This window comes from Marmota flaviventris, chromosome 18, assembly GCF_047511675.1.
Source record: "Marmota flaviventris isolate mMarFla1 chromosome 18, mMarFla1.hap1, whole genome shotgun sequence".
In the NCBI taxonomy this organism is placed as follows: Eukaryota; Metazoa; Chordata; class Mammalia; order Rodentia; family Sciuridae; genus Marmota; species Marmota flaviventris.
Genome location: NC_092515.1, coordinates 46,846,871 through 46,869,101, shown reverse-complemented (window position 1 = coordinate 46,869,101; position 22,231 = coordinate 46,846,871). Strand labels below are relative to the sequence as shown.

At 37.3% G+C, this 22,231-nt stretch overlaps 1 protein-coding gene across 2 annotated transcripts in view; it reads right to left on the bottom strand.

Moving 5' to 3' along the window:
- The window catches only part of Nfatc3 (nuclear factor of activated T cells 3), a 102,351-nt gene extending 80,624 nt beyond the window's left edge, over positions 1-21,727 (bottom strand). For both annotated transcript variants that reach the window (XM_027933248.3, XM_027933249.3), the window contains exon 1: positions 21,335-21,727. In XM_027933248.3, coding sequence (XP_027789049.1) covers positions 21,335-21,437 — 103 coding nt within the window. In that variant the 5' untranslated portion in view covers positions 21,438-21,727. The remainder of the gene's footprint in view (positions 1-21,334) is intronic.
- Positions 21,728-22,231: the final 504 nt, after the last annotated feature.

Below are 22,231 nucleotides of genomic sequence, written 5' to 3'. Positions count from 1 at the left end.
CAGCTGTTGTGGATTTCAGTCAAATCATCTTCCTTTTGGTCTGTAGAAATTGTTTTGGTTAATCTCTCTGGAATCCAAATCGGCTGTTGTTCTCCCTGTGGAAACACACAAACAGAGCCCCGACTCCAGACAATCACCGGGTCAGGACCTTTCCATTGTCCTGTTAGAATATCCTTCCAAAGTACCTTAGGCTTATGTACATTTTTTGGATACAAATGTCTTTCCGCAGCACTAAGCCCTGATGAATCCAAATTTAAAAAGTTTAGAGTAAAAATGGTTATTTTAAGTTTATCTTTGGGGGATATATATCCCTTTCCAATTCCCGCCTTTTGTTTTAATAAGTACATTTTAATAGTTTGATGAGCTCTTTCAACTATGCCTTGTCCCTGTGGATTGTATGGGATTCCTGTTATGTGACTAATGCCAAATGATGAGCAAAATTGTTTAAAAGAGGTAGAAGGATAACCAGGACCATTATCTGTTTTTAACTGTTTTGGAACACCCACAGTGGCAAAATTTTGTAAGCAATGAGCTATAACATCTTTAGTTTTTTTCTCCGGCATGAAGGGAGCCCATCAAAAATCTGGAAGAAGTATCAACTGTAACATGCAAATATTTTAACTTTCCAAATTCTGGCAAGTGTGTGACGTCCATCTGCCAAATATGGTTAGGTATCAGTCCTCTAGGATTGACTCCAAGATTAACTGTGGTAAAAATGTCACACAATTTTGACATTGCTTTATTATATGTCTGGCTTGTTCTTTAGTTATTTTAAAACGCTTTTGTAAAGTATTAGCATTGACATGGAACCTTTTATGAAAATTTATAGCTTCTTCTATTGTGGAGAAAATATGTATGTCATGTGTAGATTTATCTGCTAATTCATTGCCCAAACTAAGGGCTCCAGGCAATCCTGTATGTGCCCTGATATGTCCTATAAAGAATGGATCTTTTCTGTCCCAGATTAGACTTTGTATAGTGGAAAACAAAGAGAAAACAGTAGAAGAAGGGGAAATCCTACCAGCATCTTCAAGGGATACTACAGCATTAACTACATACTGACTATCAGAAAATAAATTAAATACAGACTCTTTAAACATCATAAAAGCTTGTAATACTGAATTAAGCTCTACCTTTTGAGCTGATTGTTTGGGTACTAAATGTAAAAATTTAAAAGTTTGATCAGGGGTAACTACTGCTGCTGTACCATTATTTGACCCATCAGTGAATATATTTGGAGCATTCATAATAGGGGTTTTTCTTGTCATTTTTGGAAAAACTACAGGATGCTTAGACCAAAAAGACAACAAAGGATTAGATGGTAAGTGATTATCAAATGAAACATTAGATTTACACATGATTATTGCCCAAGTATTTAACTCATTAGCTAACTCATCAATTTGATCCATAGTATATGGAGTAATAATTGTATTGGGAGAAATCCCAAACACTCCCTTTGCTGCTTTTATTCCTTTGAGTATTAACTGTCCTACAGCCTAGTAAGAATAGTGTTAGGAGAATAAGATAAATGTATCCACAATAATGGACCTTCTTGCCAAAATACTCCTGTAGGAATATTTTTTGTTGGTAGTACAATAAATAATAAAGGCAAACTTATATCAATTCTATCCAAATGCATATTTTCCATATATGTTTCAATGATTTTTAATGCCTTTCTTGCTTCAGGCGTTAACATGCGGGGTGAATTTGGATCTGATGGACCTTTTAGGATATCAAATAAAGGTCTTAGCTCTCCTGTTGTTATGCCTAGATAAGGCCTTATCCAATTTATGTCTCCCAATAACTTTTGAAAGTCGTTAAGTGATTTGAGTTGATCTACTCGTATTTGAATTTTGGGTGGACGGACCATGTTTGAGGATAATAGAACTTCTAAATAATTAATTGGAAGATTTAATTGTACTTTATCTATTGCTATCTCTAGATTATAATTTTTTAATAAATTTGTAAGTGTGGCATAACATTCTAGCAATGTGTTTTTATCTTTTTGTGCCAATAACACATCATCCATATAGTGAAATATTTGTAGTTCAGGATTTTGATTTCTAAGTGGCTGGATTGCTTTGTTAACATAAATTTGACACATAGTTGGACTATTAACCATCCCTTGAGGGAGTACTTTCCATTCATATCTCTGATCAGGACCTTCATGATTTAGTGCAGGGATAGTAAATGCAAAATGTGGACTATCCTCAGGATGAATTGGAATTGAAAAAAAAACAATTTTTAATATCGATAGGTAAAACATACCAGGTTTTTGGTAAAGCAGACAATTGGGGAATCCCTGATTGAGCAGGTCCCATAATAACCATCTCATTATTAACGGCTCTTAAATCTTGCAATAATCTCCATTTACCAGATTTCTTTTTAATGACAAAAATGAGAGTATTATGGGGAGATACGGAAGGTTGTATATGTCCCTCCGCTAATTGTTGTTTGACCAGGTCATGGGCTACTTGTATCTTTTCTTTAGTCAGGGGCCACTAAGGAACCCACACTGGTCTTTCTGATTTCCAAGTAATTTTGATTGTCTCAGTGGCCCTTTCTGAAAACCCAATCCATGTCTATTTATTCCTTGATCTATTTGAATTGGTGCTGCTATACCTTGTTCTTGTTCTCTTAATCTTTTTTCTTTCCTAAAGCCTTGTCTAGCCCTAGTAGTGGGCGCGTTAGGACTGATGTTATTTGTTAATGTCAAACCTAATTGATCTAGGACATCTCGTCCCCATAAATTTATAAGAAGATGATCCAATACATAGGGCTGTATAGTTCCTTCACATCCTTCAGGATCCTTCCAAACTAATACCATTGCACTTCTATGGGGATTAGTCGCCACTCCTAGGCCTCGAAGCGTTTGAGTGGCTTGTTGTAATGGCCAATGTTTTGGCCATTCTTGACGAGATATGATGCTAAGGTCAGCACCTGTGTCCAGTAGTCCATTAAATTCATGTCCTTGAATATTTAGTTTTAGCATGGGGCGAGAATCTAAATTTAAAGACAGCATAGCCCAATCTACACCTGTGGAGCCTAATCCCCTGGAACCTCTTTCTACAGTACGACTAGAAAATTTATCATGCAGGCTGGGTATTATTAATAACTGTGCTATTCTATCTCCTGGTGAAATTACTGATATACCTCTTGGAGAACTAGCTATAATTTTTATTTCACCCTCATAATCGGGATCAATTACCCCAGGACTTATCATAAGTCCTTTTAGTGTAGAAGAACTGCATCCCAATAATAAGCCTACTGTTCCTTGGGGAAGAGATCCTTTTACTCCTGTGGGAATGATTTGAACTCCCATCTCTAGAGTTAGTACTGCTCTGGCAGAGGCGCAGATGTCCAACCCTGTGCTCCCTCTAGTTTGTCTGATGAGGGATTTAATGGATAATGTGTCCTGGGCACTACCCTGATGGTGTTGCTGGGTTCCTCCATTGCCCCGTATATTTGTGGTTTTGGGCCCCGGAGCATTGGGCCCCCCAGTCCGTTTTTTGGCAATGGAGCCTGATGCCTTTCTCCACAATATCGTGGGTAAACACTTGGTAACGGAGTACCCTCTATGGTGGTTTGAGAACGGCATTCATTAGCCCAATGTCTCCCTCTATGGCATCATGGGCAAATACCCGGTATTCTATTCCTTTGATACCTAGCTTTGTTAAACCCTCCTCCTATGGGGCAACTCCTCTTAAAATGTCCTGTTTGATCACAATTATAGCATGTTTTTGGCCTGGCATCTAAAGCCTGTTGTACTGTTGCCAAGACTTGCCCTTGTTCATTAATGTCTCTACATAATTTAATATATGCGTTTAAACCTTCATGTCTCCATGGTCTAATGACCTCTCTGCAGCAACGATTTGCTTGGTCATAAGCCAGTTGTTTTATAAATGGCATTGCCTGTTCTGTATCCCCAAATATTCTAGAAGCTATTTGAATAAGCCTATCTACAAATTCAGCGTAAGGTTCATTAGCTCCTTGTATTACCTTAGATAATTGTCCTTGTAAATCTCCATGCCCCTGTAAAGTTTTCCATGCTCTAGCCAGACTGCGGCATTTTTTCACATTTTTAAAAAGAAAATTACCATGAGGCCAGCATCTGTGTCTCTGTCCCTCCCTCTCACCACCAATGTCAATGCCAAATATAATTATTTTGCATATGTTTAAACTAGAAAATGAAAAGTATTTTACTATTTCTTTCAAATAGAGATCAGATAATAAAAAGTCGACAAAAGTTCTAAAACAGTGATCAGCCAACATTTACTAGGGAACCGTACGGACAAAAAGGCCTTTCTTGTCTTGGGACAGAAGAGTTCTGGTGAAGGCAGACAATGGGATATGTATTAAACAGAGAAAGTTTATAGGCAAAGTTCAAAATATAATACTGATCTTGGGCGATAAGAATAAAAGGCAGGTAACCCAGTATGGTGATGCATGCACTAAATTCCAACTATTCCCAGCTACCTGGGAGGCTGAGGTAAGAGCATCAAGAGTTCAAGGCCAGCCTGCACATTTCTGTAAGACCCTGTCTCAAAACAAAAATAAACAGTAAAATAAAGATCTGGGGATGTAGCTTAGTATTATAGCACATGATTAGCATGTGGGAAGATGCAGGTTCAATTCCCAGTATAGTGAAAAATAAATAAATGGCAGATGAAAAATTGATCAAAATATCAAGGAAAAAATGTGCATCAATGTTAGTGTCTATAAAGGGCAGTACAGTTTTACATGCATTTGAAATTCAAAGTAAATAAATGGAACTCATTTTTTTAACATGTGAAAGCAAAATGTAAACCTTAAAAAAAAAACTAATGATCTATATTTCTCAGTGCAGCATTTTCAAAATTCTAAAACTTTTCCCTCTTTAGGTTTTGTGTAACTTTGATGACAAATCTAAAAATGCTTTAAATTTTAGGGCTGGAAGTGTAGCTGAGTGGCAGAGTGCAGGGAAGGGAAGGAGTGAGCAGGGGAGGGAGGCAGGGAAACTGGTGGAGGTGTTACTATGCCTGTAAGAGTCAGGCATAGTGGCACATGCCTGGAATCCCATTGACTCAAGAGGCTGAGGCAGGAGGATCACAAGTTCAAGATCAGCATCAGTAATAGTGATACTCTCAGCACCTTAGCAATACCCTCTCTCAAAAATAAAAAGGGCTGGGGATGTATGTAGTTCAGTGGTAAACTGCCCTTGGGTTCAGTCCAACTACCAAAAAACCCCTGAAAAATCACAAAGCAGACTTCATCAGGATATCTTGGGGTGGGGGGTGGGGTGCCAAAAAGAAACACCAAATCCTCCTTATTAGTAAACTGCCCTACAGCCTAAAATAGGCTGGGAGTGTACCCAAGTCCTAGAAGTACAAGCTTAGTTTGTACAAGGTCCTGGGTTCAATACCCAGCACCCAAAAAACAAACCCTAAAACAGTAACATCCCTTTACTTGTAGATACACAGGGGAAAAACAAAGAGAAAAGGCCCATAAGAGATAAATTTGGGCCTAACACATATAATGGTACAGTACCATTTGATGGTCCTGGTCTGCTATACCACTGCTACCATTTAAAAATTTTATAAGCAGCATCCCTCAAGTAGCTATTTCAAGCCAAAAGCAGAAAATCTAGTCATAGGAACACATGTAACTTATAAGTCTTAGCTAAGATATGTTTGATTCCGTGGCTCACCATAAGCCTTGCTTTCCTCAAGGGGGAAAAAACTGAATTATTTCTATATTTATACTCTTTCTGCAAAGTCCAGAGGCAAGAGGCAGGCCTAGCAGAGTCCAAGACTTCAGTTAAAAAAGAGCAAGGCTAGGGGCTGGGATTGTGCTCAGAGGTGGAGTGCTCACCTAGCATGTGCGGGGCCCTGGATTCGATCCTCAGCACCACATAAAACTAACTGAATGGAATGAAGGTATTGTATCCAACTACAACAACAACAACAAAAATATTAAAAAAAAGCAAGGCTAGGGCTGGGGATGTGGCTCAAGAGGTAGTGTGCTCGCCTGGCTTGTGTGAGGCCGGTGTTCGATCCTCAGCACCACATACAAACAAAGATGTTGTGTCCGCCGAAAACTAAAAAAGAATAAATAATTTTTTTAAAAAAGCAAGGCTCAAATTCCAACTATTCCACTTTCTAAATGATCAAATCAATATCTATTTGTTTCTTCATGTATAAAAAAAATAATGCCTACCTCTCCAGGTTAACATGAGTCTTAAAGATAATACATACAAAAATACTTTGCACATAACAGGTACCCAATAATACTGGATTAAATATTTATCTAACAACATATGCAAAAAAATAATTTAAAAAGTGATCAAAATGATAGGCTGTGTAAAAACAACTCTAGGATTTTCAATCACAAATTAAGCAATTTATTGAAAAAAAGCAAAGATCTGAAAGTTAGAGGTCCTAGGTCTTTGTTTTGATATTAACTAGTTAAATTATCCAGTTTGGTAAGTCAATGCGAACCTCAGTTTGTTCCTCACAAAATGAAAGGACTGAAATATAGATGGATACTATTTTGTAGTTTTTAGCAATGTCACACAAATAACAATAGAAATAAACTTAGATCTTGCTTAGTATGACATCAAAATACCTCTAAATGATCTCCTTGAAAGACTATAAAACATAAAATATTGATATCCCAAGCAGTTCAAACGAGTATAGAATTCTGAGCCTGGAAAGAGATAAAAATAAAATTAAAGGTGATAAGTTTGATGTTAATTTAGGTGAACACAATGACCGTGACTTTTGAGGACAGTTACAGACAAAAAGGAGCAGAAACTGAAGATAACATTAGCTGTGACTTTCAAACTGAATTTGGTCCAAGCAAGGAGGCACATACTGATAACCCCAGCAACTTGAGGTCAGCCTGGCAACCCCCTTTCTTCAATTAAAAAAATATAAAGAGATGGAGACCCAATTAGTAGAACAGCGCACTAGGTTCAAACCCCAGAAACTCCTCCACCAAAAAAAAAAAAACAAAACAACAACAAAAAAACCTCCTGAATTTAGGTAAATAAAATAGAAAGAGAAACTACACAAATCCAACTGAAAGGTGACCAAGACTGACTCTGGCCATAGAACAAAGAGAATAAGGGAGATATAAGTCACTTTTGAGAAATGGCAAATTTTACTAATCAACTAACATATAAAAAGATAGCAATAAATTAAACAATTTTTTAAAAACCCAGGGCTGGAGGTGCTGCTCACAAGGCCCTGGGTTCCTTCCGTAACACCAAAGCAAAATTTTAAAAAATATTATGCCTTAGTAGTTTTTATTGGTTTATACATCTTACCCAACTTTATACTAGGAAATAAATCTAGAGAACCTAGAGCTTTCTACTTCTTGACTAAATCTCCAGCACCATGCCTGTCCCCCACTTTTTTTTTTTTTTTTTTAATTTGAGGCAGATTCTCATTAAATTGCCTAGGCTGGCCTCAACCTTGCAATTTTTCTGCCTCAGTCTCCCGAGTAGCTGGGATTATAGGCATATGCCACTGCATCCTGCTAGTTTTCATATGGTAATGCCCTAAACAGGTTTTTTTCTCAAATATGGCTATAAATATTTTTATTATAACTTGCTAAAAATATTATTTCTAAAAGGTCACCATTAAACATAAACAAAAAAGCTGATTTTTTTTTCTTACTATAGATTCTGTTGTCTGGTCTTCTTTTGATATTTCTGGTGTTCAGAAACCAGTATTTTTCCTCACTGTAGAAACACAGTAAAACACTCTATTTTTAATTTTTTAATCAACATTAAAATGAATGTTAAATTGAATAATTTATATTAGCTAAACCAGAATTATTATTTTTGTTTACATAAAGTATAAAACACAGATCTCAGCATTCAATAGACAGTTAAATTGTAATCAAGAAAAATGTCTAAAACTAAATATACTGACCAAAATGATTAATACAATGTTGGGGAAATGTTCTATTACTTATTTTTTAGTATTCCTAGTAAAATAATAGTTATTTTACCTCATTTTAATATTTGTTGCTAGAATTTCTTATTTTGAGTAAGAATCATTAACATTAATTACTTACCTAATTTTTTAAAATACTTTTTCTGTGCATTACATAAAAAAAAAAAAGTTTTGGCAAACAGTTAGTTATTAGAAAAATTTAACTGCAGAAATTTGAAAGATACTTTGAAGCTGTTAATGAAACTTTATTACAAAAAGCACACTGAAAGTTAATGTTTTATAGTCTGTATGACTATGTCATTATGATTCCAGTTAACCCATTGGTTATAACACTCATAATACATGCAAATAATATTTTCTAACCTGATCCTACAACAAATTTTTATCTCCTCCAATTTAAAAAAATTTTCTAAAATATGACTGAAACTTTTTGGATTAAAGTAGTAAATAATGATAAAAATGCAAATTTAAATGTGATTTTTCTGTAGATTGTTTTTCCTCCACAAAAAAAGGGAATACTTTCTATGTTATTTAATATCAAATTAAAATTTGACTATTATTTTCTACATATTTTTAACAATTAAAATATATTTGTTTTCTGCCAGGCATGGTGGAGCATGCCTGTAATGTCAACAGCTTTGGAGGTTAAGGCAGGAAGATCACAAGTTCAAGTACAGCTTCAGTAACTTAGCAAGCAAGGGCCTAAGCAACATAGTGACATCCTTGCCCTAACGGTTTTAATCAGAACTATTAAACTATTTCCTAGAGTTCTGGTTTAAGGGTATTTTTCTTTTTCTTTTTGGTGTGTGTGTGTGTGTGTGTGTGTGTGTGTTAAGCAAGCATGTTACTGCTGAGCTATATCCCCATCCCTTTTTCTTTTAATTTAATTTTGGGACAGGATCTGGCTAAACTGCCCAGGGTGGCCTCAACCTTGCAATCCTGAGCAGCTGGGATTACAGACATGCCTTTGCACTTGGAGCAAGGGAACTGTTTACCAAACTGAAGGTGGTACATGACCTATTAACGACCTATGACAATTTTTTAATATATATTTTTAGTTGTAGATGGACACAATATCTTTATTTTTTTTATTTTATGTTGTGCTGAGAATCAAACCCAGTGCCTCAACGTGTGTGAGGTGCTCTACCACTGAGCTACAACCCCAGCCTACAATTTTTTAATATAATGAAAATGTCAGCATAATACCATGGAGTAAAAGTTAAGCATTGTTTTGTATGAAATGTGTTCATTTTATGCATATAAAAATCCCAACACTCCAAGAACCTGAGGCAGGAGAATCACAGATTCCATGCCAGTCTGGGCAATTTAGGAAGACCCTATCTAGAAACAAAAAACAAAAAGGGATGGAGATGTAACTCGGTGGTAGAACACCCCTGAGTTCAATTCCCAGTACTGTTTAAAAAAAAAAAAAAGAGTGCTGCATTGAAACAGAAATATTTCTGGAGTGGGCATGGTGTCACACACCTATCATCCCAGCAGCTCAGGAGGCTGAAGCAGGAGGATTGTGCGTTCAAAGCCAGCCTCAGCAACTGAGCAAGGCCCTGAGCAACTCAGTGAGACCCTATCTCTAAATAAAATATTAAAAAGGGTTGGGGAGGGGCCGGGGTTGTGGCTCAGCAGTAGAGCACTGGCCTAGCATATGCGAGGCCCTGGGTTCGATCCTAAGCACCACATAAAAATAAAATAAAGGTATTGTGTCCAACTACAACTAACAAATATTTTTTAAAAAGTGGGGGGGGGCAGGGTAGGAATGTGGCTCAGTGGTTAAGCACCCCTGAGTTCAATCTCTGGTACCCCCCCAAAAAAAAGAAAATATTTCTAGACCAGGGCACAGTGGCATATATTTAAAATCCCACCAATTTGGGAGGCTGAGGCAGAAGAATTAAAAATTCAGTTAATTCAGCAAGACTCTGTCCCAAAAAATAAAAAGAGAGTCCAGGCACTGTGGTACTGAGACTCAGGAGGCTCAGAAAGAGAAGATTATAAGTTCAAGGCCAGCCGGAACAATTTAGACATCCATTTCAAAATAAAAAGGGTCCCAGCTTCAATCCCAGTACTATAGAATAAATGAATGCATTACATATTATATATGTACATATATATGTATACATACATATATGCATGTATATATTTTATATATGTGTGTGTTGAACCTTAGGGGTGCTAAACCACTTACTTACCTTAGGGGTGCTAAACCACTTACTTAAGAGATAAGTAAGTGGTTTAGCACCCCTAAGGTTCAACCCCCACTACCACACAGTAAGTATTTCTTTTTTTTCCTTTTTCAATTTCTGTTTTTATTTTTTTCTTTTTCAATTTATTGGTGCATTACAATTGTTCATAATAATGGGATTTACTGTTACACATTCATACGTGAACACCATGTAACAATATAATTTGGCTAATATCACTCTTTAGCACTTCTCCCATTCTACCCATCTCCCACCCCTTGGTCCCTCCCTTTCCTCTACTGATCTTTCTTTGATTTCAATAAGATCCACTGCACCTTTCTTTTCCTTTTTTCCTCTCTAGCTTCCTCATGAGAAAACAAAGGATCCTTAACCTTCTGTTTGATTTATTTTGCTTAACATAAAGTTTCTAGTTCCATACATTTTCCTGTAACTGCCATAATTTCATTTTCCTTTATAGCTGAATAAAACTCCATTACGTATATACCACATTTTCTTTATCCATTCACCCTTTGATAAACACCTAGGCTGGTTCCATAGTTGGTTCTTGTGAACTGCACTACTATAAACATGGGTATCTATGTATCACTATAGTATGACAACTTTAATTTTTTTAATATTTATTTTTTAGTTGGAGTTGGACACAATACCTTTATTTATTTTTTTTTTTGTGGTGCTGATGATCAAACCCAGGGCCTTGCACTTTCTAGCAAGTGCTCTATCACAACCCCAGCCCCCAACGAATTTAATTTTTAAGGATAAATTCCAAGGAGTGGTATAGCTAGGTCATATGGAGGTTCCATACCTAGTCTTTTGAGGAACCTCCATACTGACTTCACAGTGGTTGTACTAAATTACAGTTTCACCTAAAAGCGTTCCTTTTTCTCCAATCCTCTCCAGCATTTATTATTTGTATTCCTGATGAATGCTTCTGACTAGTGTGAGATAAAACCTCAGTATAGTTTTGATTTGCATTTCCCTAATTGCTAATGATCCTGAACATTTTTTCATGTATTTGTTGGCCATTTGTATTTCTTTTTTTGACAAGAGTCTGCTGAATTAATTTGCACATATTAATTGGGTTATTTGATTTTCTGGTATAAAGTTTTTTGAGTACTTTATATATTCTAGATATCAATCCTCCATCTGAAGAATTGCTAGCAAAATTTTCTCCCATTTGGTAGCTTCTCTTCACATTCCTAATTGTTTCCTTTGCTATGCAGAAGATTTTTAACTTGATGTCAACCATTTACTGTTAGCATTATTTCCTGAGTTTTAGAGGTCCTACGGAAAAAGCTGTTGCCTCTGCCGATATACTGGAGTATCAATCCTACATTTTCTTCTAGGAGTTGTGTAGTTCAAAAGAAGTATTTCTTTCTTGGATCATGGTCAAAAAGGATTCAAAACTTTGTATTACAAAAGTTTTCAGCCACTCACAGTGGCGCATGCCTGTACCTCTAATCCCTGCACCTTGGAAGGTTGAGACAGGAGGATTCTGAGTTCAAAGCCAGCCTCAGCAACAGCAAGGTGCTAAATAACTCAAGTGAGACCCTGTCTGTAATTAAAATACAAAAAAGAGCTGGGGATGTGGCTCAGTGGTTGAGTGTCCCTGAGTTCAATCCCCACCCTGAAAAATAAAAAAAGTTTTCAAACATAACTAAAATATAGATAGAATAATGCCATATAAAAAATGGTGGAATGAGGCAGACATCATTACCCTAGGTACATGTATGACTGCACAAATGGTGCGACTCCACATCATGTACAACCAGAGAACTGAAAAGTTGTGCTCCATTTGTGTACAATGAAATGAAATGCATTCTGCTGTTATGTAAAACTAAGTAGAATTAAAAAAAAAAAAAAAAAGAATAATGCCATACACCTGTCATCTAGCTTGAACACTTGTCCTTTTTTTCTTGAATGTTATTTTTACTGACAACCTTACTGAAAGGAAGTGACAAATATAAAGAAGTGCTGAAAGCAGAGAAAATATCAAGTTCTCTTAAACCTCTTACAGTGAAATGAAATTTTTAAAGCAACATTTAGGTAAAACTTTCTATATTTTCCCCCAAAGACTTTCCTTATATAAAGGACAGGGTTAGGGCTAGAGCTGGAGCTCAGTGGTAGAGCACTTGCCTTGCATGCGTGGGACCCTGGGTTCAATCCCCAGCACCACACAAAAAAATAAACAAAGATATTGTGTCCATCTACAACTAAAAAAATATTTAAAAAATAAACTTAAAAAAAATAAAGGACAGGATTAAAATTTGTATTTTTTAGTGTTTAGTATGATCTTACAAATGGTTTGCGGTTTGTTGTTGTTTGTTTTGTTTTGCAGTACTGGGTACTGAACCCCAGCCATTTTTAAATTTTATTTTGAAACAGGGTCAATAAAGTTGCCCAGGGGCTGGGTATATAGCTCAGTTGATAGAGTGCTTGCCTTGCATGCACAAGGCCCTGGGTTCAATCCCCAGCACCAATAAATAAACAAATAAGTAAGTAAATAAAGTTGCCCAGGTTGGCTTGGAACTCCTGCAATCCTTCTGTGCTGGCCTCCTGAGTAGCTTGGAATTACAGGCGTGCGATACTGCACCAGGCACAAATGGCAAAATTTGATATAAATTTCAGATCTTATTTGCTCTGTAATGTTCGCAAATCTAAAGAATTTATATCTATTATCTTTGTAAATAAATCTCATCAATTTTATAGATTAAAAATGTAGTCTTTAAGAGGAACCTCTCTAGCTTCATTTCATCATTAATTCAAAAGTGCAAGTGAACTGACAACACTTAATAAACATCAGATTGATGTATACAAGCAATATGCTCAAACATTTAAATGTTTTAAGGTAATCTCTTAAATTGCTAAACAACAAGTAAACTTTTCTGATCACACACAGATAACTAGAAAATAATTTCAAATAAAAAATACCTACTCAAAAGCATATCACAAGGACTGAGAAATGTAGCTCAGAGCATGCATGAGGCCCTGGGTTTGATCCCTAGTACAGCAAAAAATAAATTAATAAGTCATGTCACAAGATCAGCTGACTTTGTATTTATGCACACCACTAACTTCACCATCCCACTGCTAATACACAAAATCAAAAGAAGAAATGAATTTTGTTAATCAGGCATACCACTAATTTTTCTCAATTTGTTAAATAAGTTTTATTTAGCCATGCACAGTGGCATATGCCTGCAATCCCAGCCACATCCCCAGCCCCCCAGCTACTCAGAAGGATGAGGCTAATTTACAAGTTCAAGGCCAGCCTGGACAACTTAAGAAGATCCTGTTCTCAAAATAAAAAATAAAAAAATAAAAAGGGCTAAGGATATATCTCCATGGTAAAGTGCCCCTGGTTCAATTCCCAGTACTGCAAAAAATTAAAGTTTTAAAAATTACACGCAACAGCAAATTCTATTAACTTCGCAGTATTATTTTTAAAAGTAAACAGTTTTTTTATCCTAACCTAGCACCTCAAAGAGCTTGAAGAGCTTCTGAGTGCAATTTTAAATGTAAGCTTAAAAACATACAAAGAGCAGAGACTATTATAATTTTCCTTATTTTAATTGATGTATAATGATAAATAATAGTGAGATTTGTTATTACATATTCATGGCACATGACACTGATTATAAGTATATCCCCATATACCCAGTGTCTAGCTTCAATTATTTCTAAATAACATTTTTTTCTGAATGTGATATTTACCAAGCTTTACTGTAAGATTTTTATAAAGCAATACTGAAATACATTTATATTTCAACTCAGCAAGGCCCTAAGCAACTTAGTAAGACCCTGTTTAAAAATAAAAAATAAAAAGGGCTGGGAATGTGACTCAGTGGTTAAGTGGCCCTGCGTTCAATTCCTGGTACCAAAAAATAATAATAATAATAATATTAATCTGAATTAACCCAATTTCAGAGCTCACATAATCCTCTTTTTTTTGTTGTTGTTGTTTTTTAAAGTTTTAGGTGGACTCGATATCTTTATTTTAATGTGGTGCTGAGGACTGAACCCAGTGTCTCACGCGTGCTAGGCAAGCACTCTACCACTGAGCCACAACCCCCGCCCCAATTCTTATTTATTTTTAATTAAAATAAACAGTAAAAGCTGATGAAAATTTAACCCAAAATTAATACAAATTTTGAGACATTAAAATATATATTTTAAATGTTAAAACTCTCATCTGCTGCTGAAACATAAAACATAATGAAAATTGTACAATTTGTAGGAAAATGGACTCTTCAAGCTACTTCTCCAGTATACTAGGATTCTAGGACAGTCCAAACAAATTTCAGCTGTTGATAAGCAATACTACTTAAATCTTACAGCTCCAACTGTTCCTCTTTCCAAAAATTTGTCAAATTCAGACAAACAGGTGAAAGTCATCCAACATAAATATAGAAAATTACCTGAAAAGTTGAAATATATGCAGACCATTCCTATGTTTGATTTAAAATTATGGCTGTTTAAAAAAAAAAAAAAAAGCTTGCTCTGGCTTGTGATTCTCCTAAACCTCCCAGAACAAATTCACTCCTCTTAAATTCCACTGCTATTTGAACCTCATATGGCATGCCTGGGCAAATTTGATGACTTGGATTTAGTTTTAGAAGGCAGGCTTACCGCCAAATCTGCTGTATCTACTCCCCTGAACCATCAGGACAGCTTTAGCAGCACCTCCCTTATTTATGTTACTGCTCGAGCAGTCAACCTACCGCTCACTATCAAATGAGGCTCAAACTACTCAGGTTTCCTATCTCTTGAGAATAATATGACTGCCTTCACTATACTATGGCTTCCTCCACTCCACCCCTGTTTAAAATAAAACATCACCATTTCGGAACAATCTACTTCTCAACTAGCAATAAAGAGAGGCAAATCAGTAACATACGTCACTATCCTCTCTTAAAAGGTTTTCATTTTACGTATCAGTATTTATGACTCCCTGAACAAAAAAGGAATACATTTTCTCACCAAAAATGTCCTTATGATCACACTTCACCAAAAAGTTACACATAGAGTGAACCTCAAAAGCAGAGTTTTGGACTGGGGTTGTGGCTCAGTGGTAGGGTGTTCGCCTAGCATTCATGAGGCACTGTGTTCAATCCTCAGCATCACATAAAAATAAAATTAAGATATTGCATCCACCTAAAACTAAAAAATAAATATTTTTTTTAAAAAAAGCAGAGTTTGACTCTGCCTTCTATAAAAATACATACAATTTTAGGGGAAATTTATGATTGCCACTGAAAGGCAAGTCATAAGAAGAAGGTGATTCTACAATTTACCCCAAATTAATAACTTTAAAAGCTCATTAATGCTTAAGATGCAGGCCTTATTGGATACCCACAATTTCTTGGCCATGTACATAATACACAGGTTTAACTTTTACATTATCTAATAAAGCTGTAGTATAACATCTATTAATACTTCAGAATACATACCAAAATATTCCTTCTGTATTAGCAAATGGGAAAACTTAACAAAGTGCAGGAATACCAAAGCATACATGGTCAATTTTTTTTTAATATTTTATTTTTTAGTATTTGGCGGACACAACATCTTTGTTTGTATGTGGTGCTGAGGATCGAACCGGGGCCGCACGCATGCCAGGCGAGCGCGCTACCGCTTGAGCCACATCCCCAGCCCATGGTCAATGTTTTTAAACACAACAATATGACACTGAATTTTCTTCCCCTGAGTTCTTCCTCATACTCACTAAAACTCATTTATTCACTAATCTCCACCATGAAACTCTGCTAATAACTACAGAAACATCCTCCAATCCCAATCAAGGAAGCATTTCAATGAAATATTTAATTATTTTTCCAAGTGAAATGGTGAAATATTTATCACTGACTCTACTTAATACATATTCTCACTGCATTCAAGTCTACAGAAAAAGGTGGCCTATGGTATGAAAATATGGATTAGCATCCTTTACAGTAACTAATGAGATGTACAAATATACCATTAAATTTCTACAGGAAACCACACAAACAACTTCCCTTTTTTAATCCTAATTTAAATATCCACTTATACTTACAATGGTTAGCAAACCAACCACCTTTCACTCCCTACAGCAGCAGGAACAATTCAAAAAAGGGGAAAAACAATTAAAAGCAAAAGACTTGGGTGGGCATGGTGGCACAAGTCTATAATCCCAGCAGCCCAGGAGGTCGAGACTGGTCAGCCTCAGCAACCGTGGGGCACTAAGCAACTCAGTGAGACTTTGTCTCCAAATAAAATACAAAACAGGACTGGGGATGTGGCTCAGTGGCTGAGTACCCTTGAGTTCCATCCCTGGTACCCCCCCAAAAAGGGAAATGACCTGGCCGGAGTTGTAGAGTGCTTGCTTAACATGTGAGGCACTGAGTTGGATTCTCAGCAACGTGCATGAATAAATCAAGGTCCATCGACAACTCAAATAAATAAATAAAAAGCAAATGACCTTCAGTACTTACACTTACTTGGTAAAATATGAGAAAAGAAGTAACATTTAAAGAATAAAGACTAGAATTAAGAGAATTTTAAAAAACAGATAAAATGTCTAAAACCAAATTTGACAACTAGCAGGGGTGGGGGGAACCAGCCTATTGTGTTACAAAAAAAATGTTAACTACCATTAAAGAGCATCAAAATAAAACCCTTGAGTAAAAAATAAAACTGAAAAATGAGAAAATGATCTAAGAGGCAATAAATTATAATGAACACATAGAGCAGATCTCCAAGCACAAGACAAAAACACTAAATCATAGTCTTAAACAATCACCCAAGCTGGGCGTGGTGGCGCGTGCCTGTAATCCCAGTGGCTTTGGAGGCTGAGGCAGGAGGACCACTGGTTCAAAGCCAGCCTCAGCAAAAGTGAGGCACTAAGCAACTCAGTGAGACCCTGTCTCTAAATAAAATACAAAATAGGGCTGGGATGTGACTCAGTGGTCGAGTACCCCTGAGTTCAATCCCTAGCACCAAATAAATAAATAAATAAATAGATCATCTGAGAAAAGTTCCTCAATTTCACGTGAAAAAACTTGTGTTACAAGTTTTTTTTTAAAAATAATACCTGGCAAAATTAAATCTTATAATAAAGTTTTTTACAAAAATATGTATTATATCTAAGATATTGCTTCTTTTAGGAAACTGCAGTAGGTTAAGATACTACACAGTGTAGTATACATTCCTCCCAGTGACTCTCGTTGAAGATTAGAAAATCAATATTTCACAATGAAACTCTGAATTTGCAAAATAAAGTTTATTATAACATCAAAGTTAGATATATATTTAGTACACCAAAATAGGGTATCAGAAGCTGGTCTTTACAATGGCAAATAATGAAATTAATATTAAACAGGTACCTATTTTAAAGTCCCTATTTACTATTGAGGGGTAGGTATCATCAATTTGAAGCTGAGTACAAGAAGAAAGTCTAATAAAATAGTTTTCCCATTTTAACTGGGAAAATCAGAGGAAGCACTGGGAGCTAAAACAAAAATAAAAAACAACTAAAGACTCTAGAGTCTTAAATTTTCTTCAATGGGAAAAAAATCTCAAAACACCTCAATAAGCAAAACATTAAAAAAAAGTCAATCACATATATATATATTTTTTTCAATGCTATCAAGTACGCCACAAATCATCTACTGTGTAGAAGCTTTAGCAAGCTTGCTTAGCACACACATTAAATTCAGCCCTTTAGATTGGCTTTACTCTCTATCTCCTCCTCCCACCAAACATTTTTCAAAAATATTTTCCCTGTATGAAAATTTAGATGTGGCCCCCCCAAAAAAGAAAGAGAAATTAAAAAAAAAAATTTAGATGTGCTAAGTACCCTCAAACCTTTTGAGAGATGAATACCCACTGCAGGCCCAAATTATCATGATTTGTACCTTATGAAATTAAACCAACAAAAGCCAAAGAACTGAAACAACATCATTAACTTCATCTACTAGGAAAAAAATTACTGACTCAAAATTTTACATGGGGGGTGTGGGGATGTGGCTGAGTGGTAGAGCGCTTGCCTAGCACATGTGAGGCACTGGGTTCCAGCCTCAGCACCACATAAAAATAAATAAATAAAATAAAGGTATTGTGTCTATCTACAACTTAATATTTTTTAAAAATTTTTAACATGGTATTTATTTATTAATTAAATAAATATCAGGTGCCTACTACATCAAAGCAGTGTGCTGGCCACAACGAAGAACAATATAATTATTAACAACATACAAACACTAACCCTCCTCTCAAGGAACTTCCATTCCAGAGAGGAAAAGAATCCAAAACCAAGTAAATACATTTAAACAATACATTTAAATCAATTCTCCAATTTTATTCTCATGGCCTACCTCACTGCATATACCTTCAAAAAAGCATTCAGTTAATCTACTTAATTCCTTTAAAGTACATACTGTACTCATAATTACACTTGTCAGTGCTGTTCAGCAGCACTATTCACAATAACCAAAAGATGAAACAGCCCAAATATCTATCACTGGATGAAGAGATAAATATATTGTGATGAGTTATATGTTCACAATGGAATACTACTTAGCTCTAGAAAGGAATGCAGTATGCATACATGATAGACAGTGAACAAACTATGAAAACATCTTAATTGAAAGAAATCAGAGACAAAAGGTTATATATCATATTATTTCATTTATATGAAATACACAGAATGAATCAATCCCTGGAAACATACTGTACTCATAATTACACTTATCAGATTGTTGGTAGCCAAAGGCTGGGAGGGGAAGAAGAATGAGGTTTAATGGGTACAAGTTTTCTTTTGGGGTAATGAAGATGATCTGGAATTAGAAGTGGTAAGGCACAATACTATGAGTGTACTAAATGACAGTAAATTGTTGATTTGAAAATAGTTTACTTATTCACATGTACTTCACCTTAATTTTTAAAAACTTTACCAGTTAGAAAAGCGGACTTTTTTTGTCATAAATAAAACTACTCATTTTACCTTTAGTAACATCAATTATAAATCAAGACCCATTTTAATATCAAACGTTTATTTGCAGGGGGCAACTGGCATTCACCTGTAATACCAGCTACTCAGAAGGCTCAGGTAGGAGGATCATACAATTAAGGCCAGTCTCAGCAATTTAGGGAGACTGTGCCTCAAAATAAACAAGGGCTGGGGATGTGGCTCAGTGGTTAAGTGTCCCTGGGTTCAATCCCTGGTACCAAAAAAATAAGTAAAAAATAAAAAGCCAGGCATGGTGGTGCACATCTGTAATCCCAGAAACTTGGGAAGACTTGAGCAGGAGAATTGCAAGCTCAAGACCAGCCTCAGCAACTTAGCAAAGAACCTGTCTCAAATAAAATGTAAAAAGGGTTTAAGATAAAGCCCAGTTAAATTCCCACTACCCTTAAAGGAAAAAAAAAAAAAGGCTACCCCCCAAAAATAAAAAATGTAACTCAAGTTGGCAGAGCACCCTGGGCTCAATCCCCAGTACCACAAAGAAAAAAGGTGTTTTTTTTTTTCTTCTGATGTACATACAATTCCTACTTAGATGACAACACCCTTTTAAAATTCATGTTTGGTTAACACCTTTATTAATTATATATTTAGTGTATAATTGACCCTAGCAAAATCTGTGCCTAGGAAAGTTGGTATCAATTGTTTATCTTCTTTATAACGTACTCAAACACTTTGTTTTTATTTTGTTTAGTCCCAATAATCTGAGTACAATTTAATGCCACCCTCTCCACAAATTCCACTTTTCCTGTTTCTTCCTCTGTTACAAAATACATCATGAGTCAATCTGCCTAGTTATTTGGACTATGTGTTTCCTCCAACTATTGCCCCAACTCCTGAGGAGCCAGTCCTTTTTGCATCAAAGTAACACCACATTTAACATAATAGATGCTCAAATGTTGGTGGAACTGAAAAGAGCCAGCACCATGCCTGCCTGTACCCAGAGGCTGAGGCTGGTGAGTTCAAAGCCAACCTCAGCAAAAGCAAGGCACTAAGCAACTCAGTGAGACCCTCTCTAAATAAAATACAAAATAGGGCTGGGGATATCAGTGGTGGAGTGGCCCTGAGTTCAATCCCCGGTACAAAAAGAAAGAAAGAAAATGGAAAAGAAATGCAGCCAATAAATAACTATTGCAAATTATTTATTTGAAAAAGACACCTAAACATAAAGAATAAAAAGATCTGATAAAACAAGTATTGAAGCGCCCAGAGAATTCTTATGCCTCACATTCAGGTAAATTTCCAATTCAACTCTAGAGAACCATCTGTTAAACATCAATATTAACATGAAGTAATTCACCTAAATACCCAGAAAGAATAAATAGGGATTACCCTACCCATCCACTTTTTTGAGTTCTCCTGCATATGTAACTGAACTTAATGAACCACAGTATTCCAAACCAGGTCATAGGAGAATCCCAAGTTCCCAGTCGTCCTGTTTCTATTTCCTGATTGGTCTGACCTGCAAGAATTACAGTGTCCAGCTTTCCCAATTTACGATATCTTTTAAAATGTTCTAAGGAGAGAGCTTTCTCTTAAAACAAGACTTTCAGAACTTTCTAGGATAATTATGAAAAAGATATCCTACTTTAAAACAAAATAAAACAAAACTTACACTTTCCTGTAGCAAGAAAACAGTTTTCAGATAAATTCCGTTATAATTACACTCCGAATTAGGTATAGGCCATAAACTTGCACAACTGAAAGTTATCCCGAAAGCATTACTCCCCTAGCAACGTAGATTTTTAAAAACAGTACACGAATTTTAAAAGAATCCTACCCCTCAAATACGCCTCTTAAAAAAAAAAAAAGAATTTTTAAAACAACCTAGCACAGATTAAATAACAAGTGAGCCTCACATAACACTGGGATAACATTTTCTCTGCACCACGCTGGCAAAGGAGCGACAACCAGACGCCACTTGGGCTGCGGCCCCGACCCTCGGCCTCCAAACCCCGGGTATGCACCCGCCACTGGCGTCCGGGAGTCAAGTTCCTCCCTAGTTTGCTTCACAGGCAAGCGAGCAGCCACTTCCATGGTACAGCAACTCACACACCTCCTCAGCTCTTTAAATTTGTCTTTACCCAGTACGCTCACTCACACCAGGTTAACAGTGCCCGAACAATCGGAGAACCAGGCAAAAGCGAGCTCGCACGTTCCTCAGTCCCGCCTGGCCCGGCACCCACCTGCAGGCCGCGAGCCCGGGGGCGGCGGCGCCGGCGCCCCGTCCTCGCCAAAGACGAGTTTGAAGTCGAGCTCGTCGTGGGTGCCACAGTTTGCAGTAGTCATCGGCGTGGCCCGGAATGCCGCGGCTCCTCCTCAGGCGGCGGCGGCGGCGGCGGCGGCGGCAGCGGGCTCCTCAGCGCCGCTTCATGCCGGGCCGCGCCGGCCAGGAGGTCGTGGCTCTTCGGCAAACTTTCCGGGCGTGGCCCGCCACGTTGAGCGTTTCGTTTCGAACTAGAAAGCTGGCCGTGCGTCGAGAAGCAGTAGGAGCTGCAGCCGCCGCCAGTTGCGGTGTCTAAGTCGCCACCGCCGCCTTGGCCAAAGTTCCCCGCCCCCCCAAGAATCGCCGCCACCGCCGCCGCTGCTGGCGCGCGCCCGCGCCGTACCGCGCACCCGGCCCCGCCCCCTGCCGCGCGCCCATCCGACCCGGCCACTCATAGGCCGGCAGCGCTGCGGGCCCCGCCCCTCGCCAACCTATCGTGTGACTTCCCTATCTGCGAGAAGGAAGTCACGTGAATATGGACTCGAAGGCCTTGTTGCCTCCCGGGAGTTGTAGTTACGCCTCTGTTCCCTCTGGAACTCCTAAACCAAGCCCGTGTTAGAGCCCATAGTCCTCTTCAGTTGGATTAGGGAAACCACCACAGGTCAATTGGAGAAGATGCCTTTCCTCATTAGGCAGAGTTCACGTCGAGGAAGGAGCACCAATAGGGTTATAGGTTTGATGATGGGCGGCCGTTTAGAGTTACTACTGATGACAGGATTTAAAGAATGCATGGTGGCCCGCCTGGGCGGCACACGTCTTTAATCCCCACACCTCGGAAAGCTGAGGCTGTGTGATCTCGAGGTCAGCGTGAGCAAAA